At 36.7% G+C, this 24,422-nt stretch overlaps 1 protein-coding gene across 2 annotated transcripts in view; it reads left to right on the top strand.

The window, feature by feature from the left end:
• Positions 1–24,422, top strand: part of TINAG (tubulointerstitial nephritis antigen) — a 105,715-nt gene that overhangs the window by 2,355 nt on the left and 78,938 nt on the right. Inside the window, exons 2-4 of one of the 2 annotated variants that reach the window (XM_003926380.4) lie at positions 9,761–9,824; positions 10,473–10,562; positions 22,092–22,206. In XM_003926380.4, the coding sequence (XP_003926429.3) occupies positions 9,761–9,824; positions 10,473–10,562; positions 22,092–22,206 (269 nt within the window). Of the gene's footprint in view, positions 1–9,760; positions 9,825–10,472; positions 10,563–22,087; positions 22,207–24,422 lie in introns of both variants that reach the window. The other variant, XM_010337146.3, reaches the window with a different exon arrangement.

Here is a 24,422-nt window from a genome sequence, read left to right as displayed (position 1 = left end):
TAACGATGGGGTCCTGCTATGTTGCCTAAGCTGGTCTCAAAACTCCTGGTCTCAAGCGATCCTCCTGCCTTGACCTCCCAAAATGCTAGGATTACAGGAAGGAGCCATTGCATCCAGCCTTTCCTTCCTTCCTTCCTTCCTTCGTCCTTATGTCCTTTCTTACTTCTTTTCCTTCATTTTCTTCCTTCCTTCCTTTCATTCCTTTAATGTTTATGAGCCATTCCCATCTTTCTCCAATGGTAAACTCCTTTTAAAAAAATGTTGCATACCCTTTTACAGCATGTAGTCTTATCTTGTACAGAGAAAAGGCGAGAGCATGAGCTTGAATTATTAATTTATATAGACCATATTATGCTACAGACCTCATTCTGTTTCTTGATTTTCTCAGACAGCAGCATGTTTTAAAACTCTCCCCATGTCTCCATGGGCTAGTATGACTAGTCTGTGGCTTCTGCCTGATGCCTAATTCCCTATGATATCCTTTCATCTCATCTAATTCCCTGTTTCCTCCATGGTGGGTGGACACCTAGGTTGTCTACAGCTCTTTGCTATCATAACAAAGTCCATGAAGGACAGCTTCATGCGTGCCTTCTCATTGACTTGCATGATACAGGCAACACTTGGATTGCTGAGTCCCAGGTATGTATTTAATCTAAGTCTTGCCAGATGGCTCTCAGAAGTAGCTGCATGAATTTATACTCCTCTAGTACTATATGGGGACACGTCTCTAGCAGTATTATCCAGATGGGTAACCGTTACTTATATAATCAGTAAAACATGATTGCTCATTGTCATTTTAATTTGAATTTCTCTAATTTCTAGTGGGTTTGAGCTTCTCATAATATGCTCATTAATGTTTGGCTCTCTTCTTCCTGTGACTTACTTTTTCCCATCTACAGCCTTGTAATACAACTTAATATCTGGTATAGCAAGTCAACTTAGTCAACCCTCTTTTTTTGAGGATGACTTAGGTCATGTAGACATTAATCTTCCATAAACAGGTATTCAATACATTTTTCTAGTTCCTCAAAAAACTTTAGCTAAAAATTTAAATAGAATTGCATAAAATTTATAGACTTGTTTGTACACAGTTGAACTCTGTAATGTGATGACATCAAAGAGTATAGGATGTTTCTCCACTTACTCTGATTTTTAAAAATATCCTTAAATAGATTGAACACTTTTCTCCATAGTAGCTTTATAATACTTTTTTTGTTTATTCTTGGATATTTTAAGATTTATTTTGTATTGCTTTTTTTTTTTTTTTTTTTTTTTTTTGAGACAGGGTCTCACCTTGTCACCCAGGCTAAAGTACAGTGGCACCATCATGGCTCACTGCAGCCTCGACCTTCCCCAGGCTCAAGTGATTCTCCCACTTTAGACTTCCAAGTAGCTGGGACTACAAGCCTGTACCACCATTCAAGGCTATTTGTTTGTTTGTTTGTTTTTTTGCATTTTGAGTAGAGACTCAGTTTCTCCATGTTTCCTAGGCTGGTCTCAAACTTGTGAGCTCAAGCATTGTATCACTTATTTAAAAAATATATTTTATAGTTGGTTGGCTGTTGTTATGAATAAATGTTATTTATTCATGAGAGCTCATGTCCTATGTGGCAATTTTTCTCAATTCTAATACTAGAAGTGAAAACATATTTCTTTATCATGGTAAAGATGTCTACACCAAAACTCCAAAGTAAACATCATACATAACGGAGAAATTATATGTGTGTTCCCTTTAAGATTAGTAATGAATGTCTACCGTTTTTGCTACATTTAACAAAGAGATTTTTGTTATGCTCTTAGAGAAAAAATGAAGTAAAAGAATTTGAAGAAAAGAAATAAAACACTCATTATTTGTGGATAATGTGGTAATCTACATAGAAAAAATAAAACCAACAGAAAATAGCATGAATATGAGTTAGAAATATTTAAACCAGCAGTTTTTATTAAAAAATCCAGATGTTTAGCTACTCCTGTAAAGTTGAAAGATCTGACAGTTCTGGGTCCAGGTTCTTGTATGGTAACCATCAGTTAGAGATGAGTGGTGGATGACATCTTGTGGTAACATGTGTAGTTTCTATTTTCCCATATACCTCACCCCTTGCTATTTCCTCTCTGACCCACTTCTCTCATTTCTGCCAGGGGTCAATATGTCTGTTGTTTCTGTAAGTGGAGCTCCTCATTTTTGTTCAATATACAACTTGCACCACTGCACATGGTCCCTTGGGCCATTACTATTGTATGTGTTTCGAAATTGAAAGAAGGTGATTTCTTTGAAAATAGAAGGTATATTTCACTGAAAAATAGAAAATGCATGTTTAAAAATAGAAAATATTTTCTATTAAACATGTATTTCGCATGTATTGTCACATGACAAAATAGAGAAGTTCAATGAAAATACACCCTCAAAATGTGGTTTTAATGTTGAACTTCTCTATTTTGTCATGTTGGTATGATCATTAAAATAATAGGTGAAGTTAATATATGTTAATAACATGATGATAATACATAAGGCATCATAAGGAGTCCTGTGCCTAGGATTAGTTAGTGTACTTATTTAAGTATAGTTTCTAATAGTGACAAGATTAGGCAGTCAGGGAAATTCACCCCTCATAGAACCTGCGTATGGTAGATAATTAACAGACCCCTCTGTAACATACGCTGAGTAGCAAGTTTTCTACACTTGATCTTAGCCAAAAGGCCAAGAAGCGAAGCCATGAGGAGCAAGTTTTCTATTGTCTTAATGAACCCACTCTTCCTCCTCCTGTAAGCTAAGATTTATGGAATACTTACTATGGCGCCAACAATTGTTCCAAGCACTTTTCAGGTATTAATTCATTCATTATTTAATTATTCATTGTTTAATAGAATATTACTTTATTTTAATTAAATGGCAGCTTCCTGAGAGTAAACATGGTGATTTACTTACTGTATACTAATTATGGTGCCATGAGGAGGGAGGCCTAGTAAATATTGGTTGAATTTGGATTAACTGATATTTAGAGGGTTTTAATTTTCTTTCAAATTTTATGTTTGTTAAATTAAATAATAATGTACATATATGATATAAAAGAATAAAAATATTTTCATAAGTGTAGCTTTTCATGCATTAAGTAGTTTTTATAAGATATTTGGAAAGTATCAAAGTATTATTGTTTGTAGTTTAAATGTGCAATTTCTATATTATTTTGGATGTTGGAACATTAACAGGAGTAATTGATAGTGTTTAAAACTTTTCATATATCCATGATTGTGGTAAGCATTGAGGGTCATAAGAAAAGAGTATTATAAAGTTCCAGACCTTGAGAAACTTAGCATCTACATAGGTAAGGAGACTTAGGTATGTAAAACAATCAGGAAGCATTGTGTGTGACTAGTATGCCATATACAGACAAAAATATAACCCTGAAAAGTTGAGTATATTAAAATGGTTAATGTTTATTTGATAAAATGGTTAATGTTTAAGCACCATGAAGAATGTGTCCGATTGGTGACAACTCTAACTAAAATACATATTTCTAACACATGGGATATTTTGCCTGGATTCACTTTGTCATTAGAGACCAGGCTCCATGCAGCCTTTTGCTTCACCATGCTAGAAAATGGCTCTTGTAGTCATTATCTAGTTTGGCTCTTCATGCTCCAAAAATAATGTTTGAGTCCCAATTTAAAAAATGGGAAAATAAAAATATAGTTTTCACATTTTGAGAAGACATTCTAAAGCAGACCAGCACCTCTGCTTTATCTCTTTGGCCAGAACATAGTCACATGGTCATGCCAATCATCAAAGAGACGTTTTGCTTAGCTGTGTGGTAATGTGCCTAGCTATGAATGGCGTTCTGATACAAAAGAAAAAAAAGGAGAGAATGGTATTGGGAATAACTGGCAATCTCTGCCAAAAATTAAGAATGCAGAACCACATCACAACACAGTGACTATTTGGATATCTGCCTTTTGTTAATTTTTTTTAAGTCTCAGTTTAAAAGCATGAGCTGTAATGTTTTTAATGTGCTGAAATGTACTTGAGCTTTTCTTATTTGAGACATATAGCCCATACAAAAAAGTAGTTGCTATATCCAATTTTCTTCAATATCCACTTCTTCAATATCCAATTTTGCTTGAGAGCGAGAATTTTGCTAAGACTTTAATTTAGGGTTATGTTTTATGCAGAACATATGTTCCAGGTATAGATTTTGCTCCATTCACTATGAAAGGAAGTAATTAATCATTTTATTTTTCAGCAAAAAGTTCACATTAGACTATAAGCACTTCTATACAGATATTTTTTTCTTTTGTTTTATCTTCCTTTTGAAAGTAGCTACTTGAAAATAGTGCTATACAATATTGAAAAAATGTGCAAAATTAGTTAAGATAAAAATACAACATGTATTATTTACAATATTGTTTGCATGTATAAAGGAACTTTCCTCTGAGGTTCTGTGATCACTCACTGATCTCGTAGACTTTATTTTTCAGATATTTAGTTATATGGGTATTGTCTAGTTCCTCTTATTTTTTCTGTCCTAAGAGCTCTTAACATCAAGGATTTAAAACTATGTACATTATCTTCGGGATTAAAAAAATAAAAATACATCTTTTGTATAAACTGGAAGTAAAACATACTGGTAATATGTTTTACTTTCTTTGTTGTATGTTTTCTTTGCCATATCTGATGGCAATTTCCAGTAAAGGATTTCAAATGTCAGGGTGGCTGTCATGGCCCACACCTGTAAATCCAGCACTTTGAGGTCAAGGTGGGAGGATTTCTTGAGGCCAAGAGTTTAAGACCAACCTAGCAATACAATGAGACCTCATCTCTACCAAAAATATACAAAGAACAAGACTTCACCTCAAAATAAATAAAAAAATAAAAATTAGCCAGTCATGGTGGCATGCACTGTAGTCCCAGCTACATGGGAGGCTGAGGTGGGAGGATCTCTGAAGCCCAGGAGTTTGAGGCTGCAGTGAGCTATCATCCCGCCACTGCACTCTAGTCTGGATGACAGCATGAGACTCTGTCAAAGTTAAAAAAAAAAAAAAAATCAAATGTCAGTTATGGAGAACCAGTGGTAGAGTTGAAAACAGCTAGAGTGAATTTTCTAGACATAACCTTTTGCTGCAGCGGATCTTAAGGAGAAAGTCTAGTAGACCATCTGTCATGAACAGACTTAAGCTAATTTGATTATGTACAATATGTGTGTGTATAATCCTAATCAAAGAAAAAAGATAAAAAAATGTGTGTGTCACTGACATGTTTGAATCAGATAAGGATTATTTACTTCTCAGCCTCCTTAACTCTACTACACTGACAATAAATCACGGTCCATTCTTTGCCACATATGCTGACACATAAAAATATGACACAAACCAATTTATACAACCTCTGCAAGCTTCATGAAGTCTCCAGTTTCTGTCCTTTTAGGTGTTCCCACATCTACGTTGCATTAAAAATTTATTGGAGGCACATGTGATAACACTTCAGTGGCATGACTGTTACCTGTACAGTGGCTATCAGAGAATGACAATTCCTCCTACCTACTTGACTGGACACAGTACACAGGACAAACATCAATACTAGAGCACCGAGTCTAAGAGTACAGGTGTTTTGAGTTTAAGAGATACGTATAAACTATGGGATACAAAGGTGGGATGTGACTTTGACATATTTTAGGTAATCCTCATAAGTTAACCTCATAATTTAACCAATCGGAGGTAGTTATTTATCAAAACTGTGCTGATTAACAAGTCATACATTTTAACAATAAAACTCATTTCTGACATTTATTATTTGAATACTCTAGTGTTGATGAAAATGTGGATAATGGAAGCACTTGTAGCAGCTGCTCCAAGGTCTTACCTTTGAGAATGAATGCCACTGGACAACCCTTCGGGGGTGGATTCCTGATTAGAGCAAGTAACTGCCTTTCTTACAGTAAAGTTTAGACCAGCACAGATATTTATAATACACTGTGGTGAACTATTATAAAATAAATTATAGACAACATATTATTATCTTTTTGCAATTCAAGAAGTGACATTTAAACCAGCACAGATACTTATAATACACTGTGATGAACTATTTTAAAATAAATTATGGACAATGTATTATCATCTTTTCTCAATTCAAGAAGATAAATGATTTTATTCTCCAAATACATGATTTGCCTAATATTACTTTAAAGACTGTTAAAGTTGTAAAACTGCCTTAATTCCAACAGTCATTAATTTTGGCTTTGTTTTATTTTATTGGTCAATATATTGTGTGTGTAACCAATTGATTAATTATCTCACTCTGAGGTGCCCCAGACATACTTTACTGAGAAAGTGAAGCTACCAGACAGGAATTCTTTCATCTCTTCACAATCAGAGTTTTCAACCTACCTCCACCTGGGTTACTGCTTACCTTAAGTTGATTCCCTGTCTTGAGCTCTGAATCCCATCTTCTCTTGTCTTTTCAGTACTTCCATCTTTACCATTCTCTCTCCCTTCCTTCCCTTTCTTGCTGTTTCTCCTGAAGCATCATTTTTTTTTTTTCTTTTCTCCTGGTGATATGGTTTGGCTGTGTTACCACCTAAATCTCATCTTGTATTGTACTCCCATAATTCTCACCTGTTATGGGAGGGACCCAGTGAGAGGTAATTGAACCTCAGGGCAGGTTTTTTTCCCATGCTGTTCTCGTGGTAGTGAGTAAGTCTCACGAGACCTAATCATTTTATAAATAGGAGTTCCTCCGTCCAAGCTCTTTCTTGCCTGCCACCAAATAGAACTTCTCTTTGCTCTTCCTTTGTCATTTGCCATGATTGTGAGGTCTCCTCAGCCGTGTGGAACTGTGAGTCCATTAAACCTCTTTCCTTTATAAATTACTCAGTCTTGGATATGTCTTTATTAGCAGTGTGAAAACAGACTAATACACGTGGATTAACCGTTAATTTACAAAATGCCTTTTTTTCTTTCCCGACTTTAAAAAAGCTCTCCCTTAACTCATGCCTTTAACCAGGTACCATCTCATCCCCTTCTTTCCTTGCGTGGCAAAATAACTGAAAGAAAACTTTCACTTCTTATTCCAAGTCTCTCATCAACCCATTCCTACAGGAAGTCAACTCCCTGCAACTTCACTGAAATCTCTCTTGGCAGGGTTATCGGCAATTCCCACACTCCCAAGTGCAATATTCAGGTGTCTGTTTTCTGGTTCTTGGCCTCTCCATAGTACTGTATGCGGCTGACCACCTTGAGTGTATGAACCACTTTCGTAACCCTGTTTTGGATGACTCCACCCTTTCCTCAATTCCCGGTTCCTCACAGGCCACTTCTTCCCAGTTTCCTCTTCTGAATGTCTATCAAATGCAGTGTTTTGAGCTCAGTCCTGGACCACTTTCTCTTACCTACATACACTCTCTCCAAAAGACTCTTATTTAGTCTTGGGTTTTAAAAAGATATGGATGTTGATGTCTTCCAAATTCAGGCTCCAGCCTTGGCTTAACTCTCATCTTTTATAAACTGCTGTCTACTTGATATCTCTGTTAGGATGTCTAGCCTAGGTTTTATCTAAATCTAAAATATGCAATGTAGTAGTCTTGATTTCTTGACACACACCTGTTTCTTATCTTAGTGATAGCTGCACTGTTTCTCCATTACTCAAACCAAAGTCCTAATGAGATAACTTTGATTCCTCTTTTCCTTTTTTCGCCAAACTCAATCCAGGAGTGAGTCCCTTTCCATTACCTCCAAATTATATTCACCTGCTTCCCTCTAGCCTCCCTACTATTATGCTAAGGCTTCATCCCTCTGGTAACCTCCACTCCAGTCGGCTCAACAGGAGTGATAAATGCGGAGATTAGGGTGGAGACATTTTGAGTAAGGCCTCATAGGTTACAATAAGAAGTTTGGTCTTACTCTAAATTTGATGGGAAACGACTTAAATGTTTTAAGTAGGAAGTAACATGTATATTTTTGTAGATCTCTGTAGATGCCATGTGGGAAATGAGTTGGAGTTGGGGAGGATTGTAGTAAGGAGAGAGTGAACTGTGTCTGCATGTTGTGTCAGCACCTGGACTGGGGTCAGGTGTAACTGAGTATGGCTTTTGTTCAAGAGATTAATTCTCATATGCGATTAAAGCGAATGTAGTGTCTCGTAGTTATCTCTTACGTGACATTAAGGATGGATGACCAAGAAATGGAAGTTTTGTTAACATTAAATTTAGTGCTGATGATTTTGGGTGGCTTGGTAATGGCATTTTCCTGACTTCAAAATTATTAGCTGACTACAAGTCAGAGAAAGGACAGTCTTTTTTCTTTAAGGACCCTTGAGAGCTCTGTTCCATTTATCCATGGAATTCAGAAGCTGAGCACTCAAGATTCATGAAGTATGATTAAAAATCAGCTTTGTTTTTATGCCACACTCTTGATTTTTAAGAATGGTTAAGAAAGTACTTCTCTTGACTTTGAATGAAAACTTGAATTGTTGCATGAATTTTCTGTTGTTTCTAGGTGATTAAAAAATTCTAGGATCTTTTGAAATTAGAAACATATTGTGAATGCAGTTATGATGCGTGTCTAATCTTACATAGCAATTAAAACCATGAATTGGAGGTAACATTCAGTCTTCCCCCATCTTGGGCTTGCTGCATAAGGAAGACTGTGGTCAGGAGAGAGGTGGTTTCTTTTCTTACCCCATGATTGTGAACTATCAAAATTCCACGTGAAAGGGAAGCATAGATGCAAATATATAAATCACTATATGTATTAAGTAAAATATTGAATTGTAAAACATTCAGGGGATGGGCAGTTATGAAATATTTCCTATTAAAATATTTTTTGGAAAATCAAAGGATAGCTAATTCCCTAAGTGACTTTGTAACATTGTGACTAGAAGTTAAACCAGGTCTCTCAGAATGCTTTCTAATCCTATTGTTTGCCCTATGATTTTATGAATAAAAGATTAAAATTAATTTTGTTTAATTAGAGGCCATTGGCATAAAATATCAATTGTTTCTGTCAAAAACAGTTTCACTAGACAAAGTTGAGTCCCTTTTGCTAATTCAGTGTTAATTTTAAATTTGAGCAGATTATATTTTCAAAAGGAATTTAAATGTTTAACCAGAGAACTATTTTCACAATGTTACCAAAGGTTTTTATATGATAATTCATTGTTCATCATCTTTGAGTAGTTCATATATTCTCATAAAACAATAACTAGTTTCAGCTAATAGTTAAGAAACATTTGGATTTGGAAGGAAAATGGCTACAATATTATTGATTTTATGAATTGTCCCCTTATTCAGATCTTAAAAAAAATAGAATTTGTCATTGTAAGGTAAATTCCATGAAATTACTTGATATTTTGAGTCCAAAGCTATGAGCTATTTGGTCTATTCATATCCAATTAATTTTAAGCACTTATGAGACTTGATTAGTTGTTTTTTAAAATGAGAAATGCCATAAATCAATTCAAATACTATTATATTGCTACTTAAAAGCGTTATTTTTTGAGCATAGTGATTAATTCTTTGGTAATCCTGTTTTCGTGCTTTACAAATCCTCCCTGTTGGACCATAATATGCAGTTTAAAGATAAAAGCATTGAAACGGGCCCAGAAGAATTTGATACACAAACCTTGGCATAAACCAGACACGGATTTCTATCAGCTTGACACCAAACATTTCTGCATATTTGAAAAGCTAACCATGATTTTTGATTACATTTATATGAATGAACTTTATTGCTTAGTTTAGCATTTTGATTTGCTTACGTGTTACTTTGACAGGTTGCTTCAAAGATGGTCAACGTTATGAAGAGGGATCAGTAATTAAAGAAAACTGCAACTCCTGGTAATAAATTTAAGTGGCACAGAACTGAGTTCTACTGTCTGTGTATGTTTTCTTTAAATAAAAGAAATATTTGTGAAATAAAACATTTAAGTACATATAGACAGAATCATATGTCATAAGACATAACATACCTGTAACTTTTTGTAAGTATATTTAATTTTAAGGAATTTTGAAAATTTAATCATGAATATCTTTTAATGTTTGAGGTTGATGTTCTTGATAATAAATCATCATACAGCAGGTCTGCATTAATTATACCTCTTAATTATAATATTCTGATATCCGACAGGCAAATTGTGTTTTTAAAGCACAATAATTATATAAAAGCAGGCTGCTTTAAAAGGACTAGCCTGCAGAAAGCTTCCAAATACAAGTACATTGAATCTAGTGTCCAAATTGGCTTATGTTTTCAAACTTTACGAATGTGTGATCATATCATTTGTTAATTGCCTGGAGTAGAGGATAACAGCATAGTGAGTGGTAGCTAACGTATGTTTTACCATTTATTTTTGCCAAGAATCAAATAACATATGGCTAACTTTAATCAAGAAATTACGTTTTATGCCTGAACAATGTGTAATTCTTGTTACTAATTGAAATATACTTCATAAAGACCAAGCCACTTTTGTAACTGTCATGTCTTTGCAGCACATGCTCAGGACAGCAGTGGAAATGTTCCCAGCATGTATGCCTTGTTCGTCCAGAATTAATTGAACAGGTCAATAAAGGAGACTATGGGTGAGAGAAATCTTGCTTTTTATGCTTCTTGACACTCCCATTGACTCTTCAGGTTTCAATGTATTGCTTGATTTCTATGAATGGTCATTGTTTAAAAAGAAAGAGTGGGAGAGAAATAGGAAGGGAGATAGAAAACATGTAGAACTGGAATGCAAAGATAAACATTAATTAACGTTAAATAATTAAAATGAACAAATAAGAAATCCAGAGCATAGCTCTAAATTATCTGGGAGAGTAGCGTGATAGTGTAGGTAAGGGAAGTGGAGGGAAAGCTACTTTGGATAAGTATTTAGTGAAAATCAGGAAGTCAGCAAAACTGATTTATTTGTAATAACCATCTCTCCCTCTGCTGCTGCCCTGACCAAGCCAATCACATGCTTAACTATCATGGGTAGAATCTGACCTTAAAAGGATGGTAGTCGATCTTGACTCCCGAAATAACAAGCCAAACTAAATAATTTCACTGAAAGAATGGGTATCTAGCCAATGTCACTTACAGTTGAATTAAAAGACAGATTGAGCTACTTTACTTTGCTGGTGCACTAAAGATAGGCATGATTGACACTGAAACATTGGAAATAGCTGATGCTCTCATACAAACTGATAAATTAGGTGGCTTCTCCATTTACATAGAGGGAATTAAGACATAGGCACTGGCCTGGTGAGGTGTCTTACGCCTGTAATCCCAGCACTTTGGGACGCTGAGGCAGGTGGGTGGATCACTTGAGTCTAGGAGTTTAAAACCAGCCTGGACAACATAGTGAAACAGTCTCTACTAAAAACACAGAAAAACAAAACAAAACAAAACCCAAAAAAACTAGGCCTGGTGGTGCATGCCAGTAATCCCAGTTACATACCCTTGATAATATCTTCTACATTTCTGGAAAATACTTAACATAAAAAGATTTATTACTAAGCAGTTAGAAAAGTGAAATACTCTTGAGATGGATTTTTATAAAATAGAAGTGTAATCTCCTTCCACACATAACATGTTATTTCCTAGCATAATGGGAACACTGAATTTCAGTGTACTCATTTTTTTTTCTTGGAAGATACAAAATATAGAAAGTCACATTTGTTGATATTAATATTCTTAAACCATTCTCAGTTCCTGTGTGTGTGTGTGTGTGTGTGTGTGTTTGTGTTAAACCAATATTTTAGATGATAACTTGATGACATTTTAAGTATTTCCAGGGAAAACAAATTATAATTTTCTGAGGCTAAATCATATTTAAATTATTCAAAGAACATGAGAGTAGGTGTTACCTTGAGAAATTATTTGCATAGGATTCCTGAAAAGCTTCAATGCTAGATCTAATTAACATACATTTCCAAGAAACCAAAACAGAGTAGCCTAGCTTTCCACTGTTAAAAAGCATATGAGAAACCACAGTCTAAAACAATGTGGTACACTTAAGAAAGTACACTTAGGACTACAAAAGTTATTGGGAATGCTATTAGGTTGGTGCAAAAGTAATGGTGATTTTGGCCAAAACTACCATTACTTTTTGCACCAACCTAGTATCTTCCTTGGAAGGAAGAACTTTGTTTCCCTGGTTTATTTATTTGGAGCATACTGTAGGAATACTTAACAGACATGAGCTTTGCATTTTAGTAGCAAATATTAAAACATCACAGAACTTTAAAAGAGTAGAAAGTGAAAGATAATTGGAGCAAAAGGAAACATACAAAAACCAAAGGAAAAAAGTTAAGTAAAAGGAACAAGCTATAAAGACAAAAAATAAAACTAAAATTATGTACCAGGGAAAAAAAAGAGGGAAAGTCCTTAAATTTAAAAGAAAGTTCTGATTCTCAGCTATTCCCTCTTCATGATGCTCAAATTGTTTTTATGTGTGAAAATATAATCATGTCATTTAATATTTATTAAGTGCTTTTCAAAATAGTCTGTATCAAATATGCAATCTTGACTTTAAAACATTTCTTTCCCATATCTTGATAGTATTTTAGATCCAAGTCCTTACTTATTCTATGTAATGTACTTCAGTGCTTATTTATTCTCTGTATTACTTTTTAGTGCAATCAGTTGATATTAATAAACCTATGTTCCCCTGGCGGCATTGCTGAGGATACAAATAAATAATTTTGGCCTGACGAGGTGGCTTATACCTGTAATCCCAGCACTTTGGGTGGCCAATGCGAGTGGATCACTTGAGGTCAGGAGTTCGAGACCAGCGGGGCCAACATGGTGAAACCCTGTCTCTACCAGAAATACAAAAATTAGCCAAGTGTGGTGGCACGGGCCTGTAGTCCCAGCTACTCGGGAGGTGGAGGCACTAGAATTGCTTGAACCCAGAAGGTAAAAGTTGCAGTGAGCTGAGATCAGGCCACTGCACTCTAGCCTGGGCCACAGAGTGAAATTCCATCTCAGACAAAATAAAACAAAACAAAAGACAAATAATTTCTGTCTTAAAGGAATTTACCATTTAGTTGAGGAGCCAACATTGTCATTACCTTTATAAAAGGATTTCTAATAATAGGGCCGAATATAAGTGCTAAATGAGTGGCACAAGTAATAATCAGCAAGTTAGTGGAATAAAGGGAGATAGTATGTCCATTATCTGCTGGTGTATAACAAACCATACCAGGATTCAGCAATTTAAAGCAATACACTTTTCGACTTTTCACATTAGCAATTTGGAATAGATTCAACTGAGGCTCTTTGGCTGCTCTTTTCTGGAATAACTCTTGTGTCTACAGAGCCTCAATAGAGGCTGAATTGTCTAAGATGGCCTCACACTATGTCTTGTGGTTGGTGCTGGTTGTTGATTGGGCCGTGTGTCTCCAGCAGACCAGCTTTGGTGTCTCCTCATAATTATTGTTCTAATGAGGCACAAGTGGAAGGTGCACAAGTCTCCCTTGAAGCTTATGCTTGAAACTTTGACGGTATCTATTCTACCACTTTGTATTGGGTAAAGCAAGTTACTCGACCATCTTACATTCAAAGGCTAGAAAAGGACCTTCTTTCTTATGAACTCAAAATTTGGTCTACTGGATAAGTTGGCGTTGATTTTTCACTGGTTTCTCAAAACTAGCTCACCCCAAACTGCAGTGATTAACTCCTACCTATTCTTACTTACTGGCATCTTGCTCTATCTGGTTAACTTGAAAATTCGAAGTTAGTTTGATTCTTCGTTTCTTTTACTTTCAGTCAGTAGGTATTGCTAGCTGCCATACTAAAAGTTTCTCTTGGATATTTACTTCTTCCATTCTAGACTATAGTCTAATGCATTTTTTTTTTTAATCAAGCCACATCTGAAATGACCTGACTTGTCTTTGTTTCCAGAAATTCTCAATGGTACTCTGCTGCTTGTGAAATATAAGTATTGACCTTAGCATAAATAACTTGTTGGTCCAAAAGTTTTTTTTACTACCTTATCTTTTATACCATTTTCGGCCCTTGTGTCCCTATCCTCTCTCCTAGTTTAAGCATTTAACTTACCTGTCATTCCCTAAACATGCCATCGAACTTCAAACCTGTGTGCTTTGCTCCACAGTTGCCTTTACTTTAAATAAATGTTCTCCTCTTTTATATCTGGTCACCAAACTTATCCTCAGCCTTCCAGATAAAGTACTAAATTTGCTTTATGTAAAAATGTGCCAACTCCTTCAGGCAGAGTTGTTTGAATCTTTTGATCATATTTTGATCTACTGCTAATAAATGACACAGACCAAAGTCATTTCTATCTTTGTAGCCTTTCTTAAGGTATGAATTTCTTGCATGTAGAGAAATTTATTCATATCTATGTTCTCAGTGTTTATCAGAGAATATGATACATAAATTAAGAAAGTTCAATACATGCTAAATTGGATTAGGATGAAAGTTAAGAGTTTAGATGAAGAAGGATGTTACAGGTTAGTCATACCTTTCACACCTTGTGAGCATATTTCACAGTAGAACATACACTTTACTTGTGATCTAGTACACACACATGTGCACACATGTCAACACACCCAGACACACACACACAGATAACTTACCCTCACTATTTGTAATAAACTCTATTTCCTATTATTTTTCCTATCCTCCATTTTATTTTCTTAAATTATCACCCTGCTCACCAAATTTAGTGCTTAATTAAATAACCTATGAATATCTCTGACCTGATGTTTGAAACCTACTAACATAGAGCAACAAAAACATACTTTACTGATGTCACAGTTTTGCCCAAGGCAAGTCCTGTCAAGCTTTTGAATTATACAATATCTCTTATATTCAGAGGTTCCCTCATTGAGATTCCTTGGGTAATGAATATTGCATTTTAAATTGTAGGTGAGTTTCTAAAGATTTTATCAACTAACAGATCTTATACAAAAGAAAAGCATTAACTTGCCAGATATATTATTATTGTTATTATTTTTATCGTACTTTAGGTTCTGGGGTACATGTGTATATCATACAGGATTGTTGCATAGGTACATACATGGCAAGGTGGTTTGCTACCTTCATCCCCCTGATCACCTATATCTGGTATTTCTCCCTTCATTACCCCTCCCCACCCTCCCTACCACTGCTGTCCCTCCCCTAGACCTCTCCACTGACCACAATGTGTGATGCTCCCCTCCCGGTGCCCACATGTTCTAATTGTTCAACACCCACCTATGAGTGATAACATACAGTATTTGGTTTTCTGTTCTTGTATCAGTTTGATAAGAATGATGGTTTCCAAATTCATCCACATCCCTATGAAGGACACTAACTCATCTTTTTTTATGGCTGCGTAGTATTCCATCGTGTATATGTGCCACATTTTCTTTATCTATTCTATCAATGATGGACATTTGTGTTGGTTCCAGGTTTTTGCTATTGTAAACAGTGTCGCAATGAACATACATGTGCATGTGCCTTTATAACAGAACAATTTGTATTTCCTTGTGTATCTACCCAGAAATGGAATTGCCGGGTCAAATGGTATTTCTATTTCTAGGTCCCTGTGGAATTGCCACACTGTCTTCCACAATGGTTGAACTAATTTATACTCCCACCAACAGTGTAAAAATGTTCCTATATTTTTCCACATCTTCTTCAGCATCTGTTTTCTCCAGATTTTTAAATGATCGCCATTCTAACTGGTGTGAGATGATATCTCAACGTGGTTTTCATTTGCATTTCTCTAATGACCAGTGATAATGAGCATTTTTTCATAGGTTTGTTGTCCTCATAAATGTCTTCTTTTGTAAAGTGTCTGTTAATACCCTTTGCCCACTTTTGGATGGGTTTGTTTGCTTTTTTCTTGTAAATCTCTTTTAGTTCTTTGTAGATTCTGGATATTAGGCCTTTGTCAGATGTCTAGATTGCAAAAATTTTTCCCATTGTGTTGGTTGCCGGTTCACTCTAATGATTGTTTCCTTTGCTGTACAGAAGCTCTGGAGTTTAATTAGATCCCATTTGTCTATTTTGGCTTTTGTTGCCATTGCTTTTGGTGTTTCAGTCATGAAGTTCCTGCTTATGCCTGTGTCCTGAATGGTTTTGCCTAGGTTTTCTTCTAGGGTTTTTATGGTGTTAGGTCTTAGGTTTAGACCTTTAATCTTTCTGGAGTTAATTTTAGTGTAAAGCGTCAGGAAGGGATCCAGTTTCTGTTTTCTGCACATGGCTAGCCAGTTTTCCCAACACTATTTATTAAACAGGAAATCCTTTCCCCATGCTCGTTTTTGTCAGGTTTATCAAAGATCAGATGATTGTAGATGTATGGTATTGCTTCTGAGGCCTCTGTTCTGTTCCATTGTTCTATGTCTCTGTTTTGGTACCAGTACCATGCTGTTTTGATTACTGTAGCCTTGTACTATAGTTTTAAGTCAGGCAGTGTGATGCCTCCAGCTTTGTTCTTTTTGCTTAGGATTGATTTGGCTATGTGAACTCTCTTTTGGTTCCATATGAAGTTTGAAGTGGTGTTTTTCCAGTTCTGTGAAGAAGATCATTGGTAGCTTGATGGGGATAGCATTGAATCTATAAATAACTTTGGGCAGTAGGGCCATTTTCATGATGTTGATTATTCCCAGCCATGAGCATGGAACGTTTCTCCATCTGTTTTTGTCCTCTCTTATTTCATTGAGCAGTGGTTTGTAGTTCTCCTTGAGGAGGTCCTTTGCATCCTTTGTTAGTTATATTCCTAGGTATTTTATTCTCTTTGTAGCAATTGTGAATGGGAGTTCACTTTTGATTTGGCTCCCTGTCTGTTATTGGTGTATAGAAATGCCTGTGATTTCTGCACATTGATTTTGTATCCTGAGAATTTGCTGAAGTTGCTTATCAGTTTCAGGAGATTTTCGGCTGAGATGGTGGGTCTTCTAAATAAACAATCATGTCATCTGCAAATAGAGACAATTTGACTTCCTCTCTTCCTATTTGAATACACTTTATTTCTTTTTCTTGCCTGATTGCCCTGGCTAGGACTTCCAATACTATATTGAATAGGAGTGGTGAGAGAGAGTATCTTTGTCTTGTGCCAGATTTCAAAGAGAATGCTTCCAGTTTTTGCCCATTCAATATGATATTGGCTGTGGGTTTGTCACAAATAGCTATTACTATTTTGTGATACATACCATCAATACCTACTTTATTGGTTTTTTTTTTTTTAGCATAAAGCACTATTGAATTTTGTCAAAGGCCTTTTCTGCATCTATTGAGATAATCATGTGGTTTTTGTCTTTGGTTCTGTTTACGTGATGGATTACATTTATTGACTTGTGTATGTTGAACCAGCCTTGCATCCACAGGATGAAGCCTACTTGATCATGATGAATAAGCTTTTTGATTTGCTGTTGCATTCTGTTTGCCAGTATTTTATTGAAGATTTTTGCATCGATGTTCATCCTGTATATTGGCCTGAAGTTTTCTTTTTTAGTTGTGTTTCTGCCCAGTTTTGGTATTAGGATGATGTTGGTCTCATAAAATGAGTTGGGGAGGATTCCCTCCTTTTGTATTGTTTGGAATAATTTCAGAAGGAATAGTATCAGCTCCTCTTTGTATGTCTGGTAGAATATGTCTGTGAACCTGTCTGGAACTGAACTTTTTTTAGTTGGTAGGCTATTAACTGCTGCCTCAACTTCAGCCCTTGTTATTCGTCTATTCAGGGATTCACTTTCTCCCTGGTTTAGTCTTGGGAGAGTGCAAGTGTCCAGGACTTTATCCATTTCCTCCAGATTTACAGGTTTGCGTACATAGAGTTGTTTGTAGTAATCTCTGATGGTAGTTTGTATTTCTGTGGAATTGGTGATGATGTCCCCTTTATCATTTTTTATTGTATCTATTTGATTCTTCTCTCTTTTCTTTTATCAGTCTGGCTAGTGGTCTATCTATTTTATTGATGTTTCAAAAAACCAGCTCCTGGATTTATTGATTTTTTTGAATTTTTTTGTGTCTCTATCTCCTTCAGTTCTGCTCTGATCTTAGTTATTTCTTGTCTTTTGCTAGCTTTTGAGTTTTTTTGATCTTGCTCCTCTAGCTTTCAATTTTGATGATAGGGTGTCAATTTTAGACCTTGTTTTGCTCCTCATGTGGGCATTTGTTGCTATGTATTTCTCTCTAGACACTGCTTTAAATGTGTCCCAGAGATTCTGGTTTGTTGTGTCTTCATTCTCATTGGTTTGAAGAACATCTTTATTTCTGCCTTCATTTCATTATTTACCCAGTCAACATTCAGGAGCCCGTTGTTCAGTTTTTATGAAGTTGTGCAGTTCTGAGTTAGTTTCTTAATCCTGAGTTCTAATTTGATCACACTGTGGTCTGAGAGACTGTTTGTTATGATTTCCATTCTTTTGCATATGCTGAGGAGTGATTTACTTCCAATTATGTGGTCGATTTTAGAGTAAGTGTGATGTGGTGCTGAGAAGAATGTAGATTCTGTGGATTTGGGGCTAAGAGTTCTGTAAATGTCTATTAAGTTCATGTGGTTCAGATCTGCATTCAAGTCCTGGATTTCTTTGTTGATTTTCTGTCTCATTGATCTAGTATTGACAGTGGAGTGTTAAAGTCTCCCATTATTATTGTGTGGGAGTCTAAGTCTCTTTGTAGGTCATTAAGGACTTGCTTTATGTATCTAGGTGTTCCTGTATTGGGTGTGTATATATTTAGGATCGTTAGCTCTTCTTGTTGTATTGATACTTTTAGAATTATGTAATCCCCTCCTTTGTCTCTTTTGATTTTTGTTTGTTTAAGGTCTGTTTTATCAGAGACTAGGATTGCCACCCCTGCTTTTTTTTTTTTGCTCTCCATTTGCTTGGTAAATCTTCCATTGCTTTATTTTGAGTCTATGTTTGTCTTTGCACATGAGATGGTTTCCTGAATACAGTACACTGATGGTTCTTGGCTTTTTATCCAATATGCTAGTCTGTGTCTTTTGATTGGGGCATTTAGTCCATCTATGTTTAATGTTAATATTGTTATGTGTGAATTTGATCCTGCCATTGTATTACTGGTTGGGTGTTTTGCCCTTTAGACAGTGTGATTTCTTTATTGCATCATTGGTCTTTACCATTTGGTCCTTTTTTCCAGTGGTTGGTACTGGTTTTTCCTTTCTGTGTTTATTGCTTCCTTCAGGAGCTCTTGCAGGGCAGGTCTCTTAGTGACAAAATCCCTTAGCAATTGCTTATCCATAAAGGAATTTCCATCTCCTTCACTTATGAAGCTAGTTTGGCTGGATATGAAATTCTAGGTTGAAAGTTCATTTCTTTAAGCATGTTGAATATTGGCCCCCACTCTCTTCTGGCTTGTAGGGTTTCTGCTGAAAGATCTGCTGTGTGTCTGATGTACTTCCTTTTGTGGGTAACCTGACCTTTCTTTCTGGCTGCCCTTAGTATTTTTTCCTTCATTTCAACCCTGGTGATCCTTAGTATTATGTGCCTTGGGGTTGCTCTTTTAAAGGAGTATCATTGTGGTGTTGTCCGTATTTCCAGTATTTGAATGTTGGCCTGCCTTGCTAGGTTGGGGAAGTTCTCCTGGATAATATCCTGAAGAATGTTTCCCAGCTTGAATTCATTTTCTCCGTCATCTTCCAGTATACCGATCAGGCGTAGATTAGGTCTTTTCACATAATCCCATATTTCTTGAAGATTTCGTTTGTTTCTTTTCATTGTTCATTCTCTTTTCTTGCCTTCTCTTTGTATTTTATTGATTTGATCTTCAATCTCTGATATCCCTTCTTCTGCTTGATCTATTCAGCTATTGAAACTTGTGTGTGCTTCATGAAGTTCTTGTACTGTGTTTTTCAGCTCCATCAAGTTGTTTATGTTCTTCTCCAAGCTAGTTATTCGAGTTAGCATTTTGTCCAGTGTTTTTTGAAGGTTTTTACTTTCCTGGCATTGGGACAGAACGTGTTCCTTTAACTCAGAGAAGTTTGTTATTACCCACCTTCCGAAGCCTGCTTCTGTCAATTCATCAAATTTGTTCTCTGTCCTGCTTTGTTCCCTTTCTGGTGAGGAGTTGTGAACTCGTGGTTGGGGAGAGACATTGTGATTTTAGATGGTTTCATTATTCTTGCACTGGTTTCTCCTTATCCCTTGAATTTTTATAGTTTTCATCTCAGGTAGCTGCTTGGGGAAGATAGCCTTTCCTTTGTCTGCCTGCAGAGATGCTGCTGGGCTGCCACTGATTCAGTGGAGCTGCTGCATCTTTTATTCACTCAGGAAAATTAGACTGGTTTCTGCAATGGCGGTTTTCATTCCACCTGCCAAGCTGCATAGTTCCTGGTCACTCTCTAACTGACATTCTGGGTGTCTAACTCTGGAGTGGAGTGAGAGTTTTTTGGCCTGCTGGGCTTTGTGCAACAGGGAGACCCATCCTGCTGTTTGGGCTGTTTCCCTGCATTCCATTTCCCTTCTTACTGGGGGACGGGTAGCTCCATCCCACTGGCTTTTAGCTTTCTCAGCATCTGCCGGTGCTTCTGCCTAGGTCTATGCTGACCTCCCCAGCTGGCTGAAGTTGCTGTTCTGCTCTGTTCAGGCAGCTCGCTAAGGCTTTTCAGCCCAGCGAAGATCTCCTGTTCTGTGGGTTGTAGAGGGCTTGAGTAGAGCGCTGTATCCGAACCAAAGTCTTGAGGAGATCCTCCAGTCCTCTGGCTGATTGCACGCTTCTCCTAGGTGGGGCAGTGCCCCACCTTGCCACAAAATGCCCTATTTGCTTTATACCCACTGTCTGACCCGACCCACAAAATGAACATGGTACCTCGTTTGGAATTGTGGAGACCACTTGACTGCTGCAGCTCTCTCGCTGGGAGCTGCTTTCTGGAGCTGCCTCTTATTCAGCCATCTTGGGATTGCCAGGTATATTATTAAAAATTAAGTTGCAGGCCAGGTGAAGTGGCTCATGTCTGTAATCCCAGCACTTTGGGAGGCAGAGGAAAGCAGTCATCATCTGAGGTCAGAAGTTTGAGACCAGCCTGGCTAACATGTTGAAACCCGATTTCTACTAAAAATACAAAAAATTAGCTGGATGTGGTGGTGCATGCCTGTAATCCCAGCTATTTGGAAGGTTGAGGCAGGAGAGGAAATGCACTTTAATCTCGGAGGTGAGAGTTGCAGTGAGCTGAGATGGTGCCATTGCACTCTGGCTTGGGCAATGAGAGCATAACATTGTCTCAGAACAAAAAAAAAAATTACATTATATTTTCAATGTTTCATTATAGCCTATCACATTATAAACAATATTGGTGATAATCATAACAGGACAGGATTTAGATTTGACAAAAGTACTGAAAATATATTGACCTCAAGTTGTAGATAGTTCAGAATAGCGAATGATTAAGTTTCTTGCATCTTTCTAATTTTTTATCTACTATCATCTGTAAAAAATTTTTGTTGTCTTCAAATTTCAATATTTTTTTAAATTCTGAAGAGAAAGTTTTTTTCTAATTAATGACACAAAATATGTCTCTACAAAAATATACACTTTTGTTACCTAATTTCATATCAATTGATTTTTATTACTAAGATGCCTGAGCACTTAACACAAATAAATTCATTTAATATATAATATAGAATATGTCAACATCTAATTAGCACTGATGTTGTTTAAAAAATTATAACTATTTTGTCCTTCATTTTTTATGTATACTTTTTTACCTATTCAATTTCTTTTCAAATCTAAATTGTAAAGAAAATATATTAACCTATTTAATGTGTAAGTACATTTCTGTGTATTTAAGCTTCTAAGATGCATTTAATGGCATTTAAAGGAAGCTGCATATATTGGCCTTATTAACACTTAATCCTTTTGTAAGTGTTAATATGTATGTAAAAATTTCATATTCTTAGCATTAGCCTATATTAATATGGCCTTGTGTTCCTCATATGAGTCATTAAAATTCCTAAAATGGATCTTATTTAGAAAGAGTATCTCATACCCTTGATTATTAAAATAATAATGCATCATTTACGTAAAGAATATCTAGCCTTCAATAATTCTCATTATGTGAGATTTGCTGCTGTTGAATTTCAGAAATATAAATAAATGTGTGTTTATAAAAGTGATGTCACATAACCTGTATATATTTTTCTCTTTCATTTGTAAGGCAGTTGGACAGCACAGAACTACAGCCAATTTTGGGGAATGACTTTAGAAGATGGTTTCAAATTTCGCCTTGGCACCTTGCCACCTAGTCCCATGCTCCTGAGCATGAATGAAATGACAGTAAGTGTTCTTTCTGATTCATGTATGTGTATGTATTTGTATAAGTGTGTTCATGTGTACATCAAAAGCAGTTTAAAATCACTAAAATAATGAGTTTTCAGCTTTCAGAGTCATAATTTTGTCACGTAAATACAAAAATCCTTTCCCCAATGATTGTTAAATCCCTCAAAAGTTTCATGTGGGCTTTGCAAATTTACTGTTATCAATTAGACATAGTCTCCTTAAGAATGATTGAGTGGGCTGGCAAGATGGCTGAATAGGAACAGCTCCAGTTGGCAGCTCCAGGTGAGATCAGTGCAGAAGGCAGGTGATTTCTGCATTATCAACTGAGGTACCTGGTTCATCTCATTGAGAGTGGTTAGACAGTGGGTGCAGCTCACTGAGGGTGAGCAGAAACAGGGTGGGGTGTTGTCTCACTCTAAAAGAGCAAGGGGTTGGGGAACTCCTTCCCCTAGGCCAGGGAAGCCACGACTGATTGTGCCATCAGGAACCATGCTATCTGGTTCAAATACTACACTTTTCCCATGGTCTTTGCAACCCACAGACCAGGAGATTCCCTCAGATGCCTGCACCACCAGGGCCCTGGGTTTCAAGTGACCAAAACTGAGTGGCCCTTTGGGCAGACACTGAGCTATGTGCAGGAGTTTTTTTTTTTTTTTTTTTTTCTTTCATACTCTGGAATGCCAGTGACACAGAAGTGCTGACTCCCCTGAAAAGGGGATTGATGCCAGGGTGCTGAGTGGTCTTTCTTGACAGATCCAACCCCTATGGAGCCCAGCTAAGATCCACTGGCTTGAAATTCTTGCTGCCAGCACAGCAGTCTGAAGTTGACCTGGGACACGCCAGCTTAGTTGGGGGAGGGCCATCCACCATTACTGAGGCTTGAGTAGATAGCTTTCTCCTCTCAGTGTAAACAAAACCACTGGGAAGTTTGGACTGGGCAGAGCCCACTGCAGCACAGCAAAGCCGTTGTAGCCAGACTGCCTCTCTAGATTCCTTCTCTCTGGGAAGGGCATCTTTGAAAGAAAGGAAGCAGCCTCAGTCAGGGGCTTATAGATAAAACTCTTGTCTCCCTGGGACAGAGCACCTGCGGGAAGGGCAGCTATGGGCACAGCTTCAGCAGACTTAAACCTTCCTGCCTGCCAGCTCTGAAGAGAGCAGCAGATATCCCAGCAATAGTGCTCAAGCTCTGCTAAGGGACAGGCTGCTTCCTCAAGACCCCCATGCTTCCTGATGGGAAGACAGCTTTCAACAGGGGTTGACAGCTACCTCATACAGGAGAGCTCTGGCTGGCATTGGGCAGGTTTCCCTCTGGGACAAAGCTTCCAGAGGAAGGAGCAGGCAGCAATTTCTGCTGTTCTGCAGTACCCTCTGGTGATACTCAGGCAATCCCTTTAACTGGGGATATACCCAAAGGATTATAAATCATTCTACTATAAAGACACATGCACATGTATGTTTATTATAGCACTATTCACAATAGCAAAGACTTGGAACCAACCCAAATGCTTATCAGTGGTGGATTAGATAAAGAAAATGTGACACATATACACTATGGAATACTATGCAGTCATAAAAAAGGAGGAAGGATGAGTTAATGTCCTTTGCTGGGACATGGATGAACCTGGAAACCATCATCCTAAGCAAACTAACACAGGAACAGAAAACCAAACACTGCGTGTTCTTACTCATAAGTGGGATTGAACAATGAGAACATATGGGCAAAGGGAGAGAAACGTCACACACCTGGGCCTATTGAGGTGAAGGGCAAGGGGAGGGTGAACATTAGGAGAAATACAGAATATAGATGATGGGTTGATGGGTATAGCAAACCACCATAGCACATGTATACCTATGTAGCAAAACTGCACATTCTGCATGGGTGTCCCAGAAATTAAAGTGTAATAAAAAATTAAAATAGATAATCCAAAAAACCATAATTGAATGTTCATTTACATTGCCAATGACTTCACACAAATAACAATTTCAGATTATTGGTTTTTCAGTATGCCAATGCTTCAGCAAATCATAGTTCCTATTTTTATTTTTTACCTAAACATAGTCATTTTGTCCTGTCTGTAGAAATATCCATTATCAGAATAAAATAAATGTTGGTATCTTCAGACATATATGCTGTGATGATTAGTAAAAGTTGATCCTCAAAAATCCTCAATATTTTTATTAAAGAATATCTTCAAATTTTGCCTGATGACCTC

Source organism: Saimiri boliviensis, chromosome 4 (assembly GCF_048565385.1).
Source record: "Saimiri boliviensis isolate mSaiBol1 chromosome 4, mSaiBol1.pri, whole genome shotgun sequence".
In the NCBI taxonomy this organism is placed as follows: Eukaryota; Metazoa; Chordata; class Mammalia; order Primates; family Cebidae; genus Saimiri; species Saimiri boliviensis.
Note: the sequence above shows the minus strand (reverse complement) of the source record. Positions and strands in the feature narration are given on the sequence as shown.